Source organism: Pterocles gutturalis, unplaced genomic scaffold (genome assembly GCF_000699245.1).
Source record: "Pterocles gutturalis isolate BGI_N339 unplaced genomic scaffold, ASM69924v1 scaffold53248, whole genome shotgun sequence".
Classification (NCBI taxonomy): Eukaryota; Metazoa; Chordata; class Aves; order Pterocliformes; family Pteroclidae; genus Pterocles; species Pterocles gutturalis.
In genome coordinates, this window is record NW_010122567.1 from 1 (window position 1) to 9,196 (window position 9,196).

At 36.8% G+C, this 9,196-nt stretch overlaps 1 protein-coding gene across 1 annotated transcript; it reads left to right on the forward strand.

Annotated features, from left to right (window-relative positions):
• Positions 1-843: 843 nt before the first annotated feature.
• Positions 844-8,278, forward strand: LOC104464726 (chromodomain-helicase-DNA-binding protein 1-like; the record flags this gene model as incomplete). The annotated part of the gene is made up of 7 exons (XM_010077543.1): positions 844-948; positions 2,242-2,309; positions 4,406-4,555; positions 4,825-5,108; positions 6,633-6,858; positions 7,714-7,818; positions 8,062-8,278. Coding segments are annotated over 7 exons (1,155 nt in total), but the record flags the coding sequence as incomplete, so codon positions are not given.
• Positions 8,279-9,196: the final 918 nt, after the last annotated feature.

Consider the following 9,196-nt stretch of genomic DNA (forward strand, 5'->3'; position numbering starts at 1 on the left):
TCGAGGTCCCTTCCAATCTCTAACCTTCTCTGTTTCTGTGAATTGATGCTTTTAGAATTTTCACATTTGTAAGTATTTTGAGTTAAATGCGTACCTAAATTTCATCATGCAGAAGCATACCCTAATTTACTGGAACTTATGGAAGACAAAGGCACACGTACTGTTGTTACTTCTGAAGTTCTGTTTTTTACATTGTTTCTCTAATGTCTAGTTTCCTTTTACCAGTAAATGATTGTATAAAAATTTAAAGCTTACATACTTTCTGACATACATGCTTTCTTCATCAGTAAGAGAGCTAAATTCAGGAAAAAGTGGTGTTTAGAAATCTCTTAAATGCAGTGGGCCAAAATTACGTGCACTCTCCTGTGTTATATGGACTTAATGGGATGGTAGACCATGTATATGAAAGGTGGTCATATATTAGTTACCACAAGAATTTAAGACTGTTAAGGATTCTCTGTTATGTTTTTGTTCATGTGTGCAAGTATTACTGTATGAAACAAAAGACCTATCAACTAAGTGATTTGAAAGGATTTATTTGTGTCTGTTTAGAAATATACTTTATAAATGTTTTACGTTAACAACACCTATACAACTATTGCTAAATGTGCTGCAGAAATTGTCTTGGTAATTATTATGTAATATTCTGTTCTGCAGAAATCTTAACTGCTTTAAAAACTATCTGAAGTTATTAGTGCATGCAGTACTTCATAGTGAATTTTTTTTATTTGATAAGATTTAATATCATTTTTAATAGTGATGCTACTCCGGAAAGGTAAATATGTGGTAAACTGGAGACTTTCAGTATGTTTAACTGACTCTTGCGTCTCCATCCCTATTCAGTTTTGGAAGTCTAGTCCAAGTATACTTGCTGTGCAAAGATCGGCAGTCCTCAAGAAGCAACAGCAACAACAAAAGGCAGCCTCATCAGACAGTGGTTCAGAAGAGGTGAATAACATAATTTAGATTTTAAAAATGTAAATATACCCATCTCATTGTCTCATATATTAGAATAAAATTGCCTGGAGACAAATTATATTCTCTAAGTGTTCCTGCAAGTCTGGTTTTAGTCTATAAAAGTAACGTTCCAATAACTGACATTTTAATAAACAACAGTAAAAATATCTCTAGTTACTTGTTTTAAACTGAGTTGTGCCAGAATTATAGCAGCCTTCATTATGTGGTATTTTTAGGTAGATGTTCTGTGATGTATGTACAAAATTTTCAAGCCACATGGTACTGACTTGCATTGTATTTTTGGCTTTGTGAGTTTTTTAAAAACAGTTAAAAATGCTAGAAGAGTTTATTCAACTTATTTCTGTGTAAAGGTAGCTGCTGTGGTTTTCAGAAATTTTATATGGAGTAGGAAACCGCATTTTTGCAAATTTTTTAATTGTTTCTACAAAAAAGAATTACTGTGTTTTAAGAACAACATCTGTATTTTAGGAATTTAAAACCTAAGTCATAGGCTAAAGAAATGTTGACTTTGTGCAGTAGGAACATCTTTTAGAGACACTAGTGACTATAAAATGGAATTTATTTATAAAGCAGACTTTTTCTCCTCATTACAGAAACAGTGCACTGTAGTCACACTCATTTGGTTGGATTTCTGCTTTTGTCTGGTTTAGCAACTCATCATTAAAACTTAAACAGAGAACCTATAATTAAAACATTAATTTACAGCTATTGTTAAGTACTCTCCGAAAGTTGTTTTTCAGGATAAAACTTAATCTAAATCTAAACTTTGAGATTGGTTTTAGGATAATCTAATTTTAAGAGGGTTCTTGGTTTTTTCTTTGGGCATAGAGAAAGAAGAAACCTGCTGTTCTCAAAATTTTCTTAAACTGATGTTTAAATGTGAAAGAATACAGAAGATGAGAAAGCTCCTGAGGGTAGGAGATTTTGTTAGGATTTTCATAGAACCATCATCTTTATTAACTTGGAGCAAATTACATTATGACTGTGTTTATGTAGGCACAATGGTTTATTTTTTAAGATGGGTCTTTTTCTTATGCTCTCTAGAGCTCTGCTGGCACAATGTATTCATGGATAAATACAAAAACGATAGCAGTCCTTTTCTCATTCCGCATTAGCAGCTACACTGTAGGGGATGAAGAAGGTAAAGCATGAATAGTATGCCTCCAGTTTGAAAGTGCGAGCTGATCTAGCTCTTTAATGTTAGAAGTACTTCATTCTTTTTGTGATAATGAATTGCTTTTTTTTTTTTCTCTTCACTGGCAGGATTCATCAGGTAGTGAAGATTCTACAGATGACTCATCTAGTGAAACCAGGAAGAAAAAACATAGAGAGTAAGATCCCTTCATAAGTAATATCACATATTTTGTCGTAGTGGCGTATGCTCATAATTCATGCTTCATTTCTCCATCTTGATCTTAGATTTCCAATTTTGATAAACATTTTGGAATATTTAAAATAAAGTCTCAAAGGGACATCTATACTATATTAATTTCTAAGCAAAAGAGTCTGCAATATTGTTCAAAAACATTTATTGGTGCTTTTATTTTTAAAATACTTTGTTGCAGTATATTTTTGAGCTGAAGGCCCTCCCTGAGAAGTTCTTCCAGAAATGAGAAACTACTTAAGTAGGTTGTCTAACAACGAATTTAAGTTAGAATCCCTTACTTAATGCCAAATTCTTTTTGTTTGTTTTTTTCCCTCTGATATGTTCAAAAGTTATAGTTCTGACAGTGATCCTCTTTATTGACTAGCAAAGACTTTTAACTGAAAATAAGCTCCTTCTATGTGATAGATCAGAAGTTTTTGAAAAGGATTATACGTTGTTCTCGTGGCAGTGAGAGGCAGTGACCTGTGTTTTTTTTATGAATGGTGTGGGAAATTGAACTATTTTATCACTCCTCCCATCTCATGAATCATCTCAAGTGTTCAGGGAGGGTTGCCAGTATAATATCTTAAAGAAATATTAGCTGAAAAAAAAAGGTGCAAGAAAAGAACTGCACGAAATGGTACTTTGCTAGCAATGACCTGTTATTCACAGTCTTTTGTTAAGAATTTGATTGCATCTAATAGCATAGTCTGTTCCAGGAAAGATATTAAAGTTTAGGAACCTATAACCAAATCACTTCGTATATCCAGTGCTTGTATTTTTGTCCTGTTGCTTTTCTGAACAAGTATGTCTGCAGTTGTTATCGGACATGAATATTGGAAACTTTTCAATATATAAATTGGTGCATGATCAAGCTTTAGAGGATGGTGCTTTATATCTTTTTTTTTTTTTATATTTCCACATAAATACAGGTAATGGATTTATGTTATTATGTTTTTTTAATTTACTGTTTGCAGAAGAAGTATTGTAATAAGACTCTAGCGTTGGCCATGTGCCATCTGTACAATAGACACATACATGTATTTGTCTTGAGTGACTGGAACAATGGGAATGTGATTTCCTCCAGGACCCAATGTTCTGGAAGACAGAAAATATAGAAGAAAAGAGGGATCAAAGCACTGATTCCTAGGCTTCCTGACTGGAAATTTAAGGAAGAGATTTCTTGGCAATGTTCCAGCTTTGATGAGCATTACTACTGCTCTGGTGCCTTTGCCAAGTAAACCTAAAACTGATGTTAGTGTGAAGATTTAGCAACCTTTCAATAATGTATGCCAGACTTTTTTTTTTTCTTTCTTTTTCATGAAGCTATTAAGATTATATTTGCCAGTATAAAGTGAGAGTTTGAAGCAAGATACTGTTCTCAGTAAGTACATCTTTCCTGTTGCAAAGTAGAAGGTCTCAGTTAAGCAGGAACAAGGAGATCCTGCTGCTCAGTCACAAGTGTCTTACTCATAGTATCTTGCCTGGTTGTGAAGCACTTGTCAGGGAGCTCAGTGTAAGCTTTTGGGAGCCAGTGCCAGTCAGGTTGCTGCAATTCAAGTTTTTCTGCACGTTTCTAAAATCTGCCTCTCTTTTTTTATTCCTGTGCCAAGTTGCTGGTTCTTCACATGGGCCACAGGGACCATAGGCATTAGATGATATGGGGCGCTCCAGAATATAACATGACAGGGCTTTATGATTTGAGCATGTGTAAGTTCTGATAAATATCTATATTTGCAGTTGGGGTTGTTAAGTGCTTTGGTTTCTTAAGGTCGTGTTAACTCATTTCTTTATGCTGAAATGTATTTCTTTATGTAGAAATCCAGATTTTGTTTTGTTTTTTAAATCTACCTCTTGGTAACAGAAAACTTAGTCCAACTCCCTTTGAAGCCATTGGACATTTTTACTTATATATTATTGATGGCAATTTTCTGTCTCATCAGCTGGAATAACTGTTACAAGATTTTTATTTCTGTGAAATTACAGCACATACTCTGTGGATGAATACTTTATTTAAAAAAAAATAATGTAAGTTACTCTTCTGTCTTTCAATATGTACAGTGAAGACTGGCAAATGTCGGGATCAGGGTCAGTATCAGGAACTGGTTCTGATTCTGAATTAGAGGAAGATAGGGAGAAAAGCAGTTGTGAAGAGAGTGAATCTGACTATGAGCCAAAAAACAAGGTCAAAAGCCGGAAACCTCCGAGTAGGTAAGGAGTCATGCATTTGGATACTCTGGAACTCTACTAATACTACATGTGAATGAAAACATTAATGCTTATTAAAAAAAAAAATTTTTAAAGCTACATAAGATGTTAGTGTACTGATGCTTTCTAGTGAGTGCCTTTTCGTGTGTGCTGTAACTGAAAGTAGAGTAACTGAGCATTCATGAAATACATCTATTCAGAAAGCAATACAGAAGGTCTATAGTTGACCCTGTTGAAACATCATTGTTGTGTCATATCTTACTGTGTTCAAGAATTAAGCCAAAAAGTGGGAAAAAGTGTGCAGGACCAAAAAAGAGGCAACTTGATTCATCGGAGGATGAGGGGGAAGATGATGATGATGATGATGATGATGATTGCGATAAGAGAGGATCTCGTCGCCAGGCAACAGTCAATGTTAGTTACAAAGAAGCTGAAGAAGCGAAGACAGATTCTGATGATTTGCTGGAAGTTTGTGGAGAAGATGTCCCACAAACTGAAGAAGATGAATTTGAAACTATAGAGAAGTTCATGGATAGTAGAGTTGGCCGAAAAGGAGGTATTTTTTTGTTATTGTTGGTGTTCTTAAGATCCTGGAGTGCATTGTGGTGCAACTTCAGCAAATGTTTTCAGCTGTAGGTCACGTGTGAGGTTTGTAAACACTAATAATTTTAAAGTTACCAAAAAGTCATCTTGTTTTGTCTTTCATAGTCATAAGGATGCTCCTTTTTAAAGTCCCTTTTAAGTGTTGCAAAGTAAAATGTAGAAGAATTGCATACCGAAGTAGAAAGTAAAAATTAAGTGGAAGATATCTCTGTATTGCATAAATGCATACCATGTTGTTACACCAGTGTTTGTACAGATTAGTCATACTTGATCACTATTAATTATGTACAGTGGAGTGAAGAAAGTGGACTAGATAGGAGAGTTGACTAGTAACCTGAACACTGAAAGATTATGTGGGCAAGGCTGAACAACTGAGGTTGTGATTTCAGTTATTGCTGTACAAATTGTCTCAGTATAGTGCAATGTGTGGAATGACTATAAAATGCATCTAAAATTTGAGTGATGCACTTGCATGTGAACTCTTACAGGTATTTTGTGAATAGTGGTCATTGCATATTTCCAGCAATAATGGGATGCAGTATGTAGCGGTTCTGCTTTATGTGTTTGAGTCTGCAAATTAGAATTCTAATTATAAAAACAAACACAAACCCCAAACCAGCAAACCTAAGGCCCTTTGCCCCTTTCTCCATTAGTTATACCCAATCTCTAAAGTTTCTGACCCATCTCAGAACTTGAGCTCTTCTTCCTCTCAACTTTACTCTCTCATGCTGTCCCAAATTTTAGCATGTCCTGCTCCAATGCATAGTGTTATTGCTGCAGTCAAAGCCTTTGGAACTAAGCTGCTTATATTCTTCCTGCCCAAATGATATTGCTGCTTGTGCTCTTTTGCTGTTGCCAGTCTCTGTTGCTTTATCTGGCCGCCACAGCTTGCTGGGCTCATTTCCTCACCTTGCTGTCCTCACTGAAATGAGCCTGTTTCCTGCAGCTAGTTTGCTTCAGCTGTGATACAGACTGTACTTAATGAAAAATTTTCCCAGGTAAGATAAAGGCAGAAAAAGTAGCAAAACCTATTTAGGAAGAAATAGATGTATTAATATCCTTGGTAGTAAGTTATTGATGTCTCAAGGCTGACCAGGCATAACATGATGTCTTTTCTATGCTTGGAGATGAGAGTAATGTAACAGGGAAGACACCAAGCAGCGTTAAGTGGAGCGTTCCCTGGTGATAACTTTAAAAAATAGAAATGCAAAGAAAATTCTCATGAGAAAAGAGAAGATGTTGTAGGTTAGGTGCAGAAGTTTTGGTTGCTTTTTTGATTCTCTTTTGACTACTTCTGGGTATGTTAACATTTCTGCATCATAATTGTTCAAATAAAGAGTAATGACATGAGAGCTGTAGATGCTACTCAAGTATGTGCTCATCTAAATGTATCACTAATTGTTTTCTACACAACGTTTCTTACTGGCTAACTTATGACGATGCACACTTAAGGCTTATGATGTGGTTTCTTTCTCAGCCACAGGTGCTGCAACCACCATCTATGCAGTAGAGGCAGATGGTGACCCAAATGCTGGGTTTGAAAAGTCAAAGGAGCCAGGAGAAATACAGTATCTTATTAAATGGAAAGGCTGGTCACATATCCATAACACTTGGGAAACTGAGGAAACACTGAAGCAACAAAATGTTAAAGGAATGAAGAAACTGGACAATTATAAGAAAAAGGATCAGGAAACAAAACGATGGTGAATACTTTTATGTAGACTTCCACAGTACTCATTTTGTAACAATGTAGATGGTCGTCTGTGTTTCTGAGACCTGTTACCTCTTCTTGAGGGTATTTTCCTGTCTATGCAAAGAAAGACAAAAACTTTAGAAGTTGAAGCTTCCTTAACATGTTCCTGTAAGATGATCTTGTGAATCTGATTTTAGTGTGTGTGTGTGTGTGTGTGTGTTATAAATGGAGCTTTAACAAGATGGGCATTGTTTAAAAATAAATAATAAATTGTAACTTTTGCTAATTTTGTCGTTATGCTTTGAACAGAGTTTATCAGGAATCACTGCAGCGATTAATATTTTCTTGGGGCATTAGCCATTCCAGATCACTTCGAAGAGTTCAGTTTTCTTGGCTCAAACCTGAGGCTCAAAGCTGAGAACAAAAACCTGAACAGATACATTTTAAAGTCACTTTTTTGGTGTTCGGTTTTATTGATATGTTTAATATGATCAGCAAATAGTGGTGGGATTTTTAGCAACTTAATCATAAGATGATTCTTACAGAATGGGTCACCCTGAATACTATTCCATGAAAATATCCTATAAAGTACACTACTTATTGTTGAGAATAGGTATTCTGAATTAGCTGCATGACTGGTACCACCTGTAGCTGTAGTAGTTCTGTCTCTTGGTAAGCATTCTGTCATTTATGATGAGGCACCTAGGCCAGATGCAACAATTTTGTATCAGGAAGTTGTCCCTTCAGACAAGCTCTCTAAGCAACATTCCTATGATGCTTACATTCAGAGCCTTAGATTTGGCAAATTTTCTTAGTTTCAGAACTATACAGTATAATAAGTGCTGTAAATTAATTCCCATCACAGGCTGAAAAATGCATCTCCAGAAGATGTGGAATATTACAACTGCCAGCAGGAGCTTACAGATGATCTACATAAGCAATATCAGATAGTGGAAAGAATAATTGGTATGTTACAAACTTGCAGACAGAAAACAGTGTTGAGAATGTTCACTGCTTATATGTTGCATTTGTAGTTAAGAAATTTAGAATATTAATATCACTAACTTTTTAATCCTGAACAAGACTCCGGGCAAAGAGAAAATTTGGCATACTGTCTGTGCTATGGCACTAGCTTGTGTTGCCTTATTACCTAAAATGAGTGTTTTTGTCTTATTACCTAAAATGAGTGTTTTTCTAAGTTTACGTTCAGAAGTAAAATGCTGATCAGATGTCTCTGGTGTATTTCTGCAGCTCATTCAAATCAGAAATCAGCGGCTGGTTATCCAGACTACTATTGCAAATGGCAGGGTCTGCCTTATTCAGAATGTAGCTGGGAAGATGGTGCTCTCATTGCCAAAAAGTTTCAGGCACGCATTGATGAGTACTTTAGCAGAAATCAATCCAAGACCACTCCCTTTAAGGATTGCAAGGTATGTAATTTGCAATGGATTTATAATAAGTTGAACTGTGACTGTGGCTGGAATTTAGTTAATTTTCTTCATAGCAGCCTATATGGCTGGTTTTTTAGGTTTGTGACCTAAACAGTGTTGATAACACACTAGTGTTTTGGCAATTGCTGAAGAGTGCTTGCACAGTGTCAAGGCCTACTCTTGTTTCTTGCTGTGTCCTCCCTGCTATGAGTGGAACAGGGTACTTGAAGGTAAAGGGGCCCAAGATAGTTGGTTAGCGTTCAAGGACTGCTTCTTCCAAGCTCAAGATTGGAGCATCCCAACGGGTAGGAAGTCGAGAAAGGGTGCCAGGAGACCTGCATGGTTAAACAGGGATCTGCTGGGCAAACTCAACTGCAAGAGGAGAGTCTACAGATCATGGAAAGAGGGGCTGGCCACTTGGGAGGAATATAAGAATGTTGTCAGAGGGCGTAGGGAGGCAACTAGGAAAGCTAACACCTCCTTAGAATTAAACCTTTCTAGAGGGGTCAAGGACAATAGAAGGGGCTTCTTCAAATACATTGCAGATAAGGCTAACACTGGAGGCAGTGTAGGCCCACTGATCAATGAGGTGGGTGCTGTGGTGACAGAAGGTACAGAGAAGGCAGAGTTACTGAATGCCTTCTTTGTCTCTGTCTATACTGCTGGAGGCTTTCCTGAGGAGCCCCGTACCCCTGAAGCCCCAGAGGAAGTCAGGATAAAGGAGGAGTTTGCCTTGGTAGGTGAAGACTGGGTTAAGGACCGGTTAAGTAATCTAGACGTGCATAAATCCATGGGTCCTGATGGGATGCACCCGCGGGTGCTGAGGGAGATGGCGGAATCATTGCTAGGCCACTCTCCATCAACTTTGGTAAATCGTGGGGAACGGGGCAGGTGCCTGAGGACTGGAGGAAAGCGAAT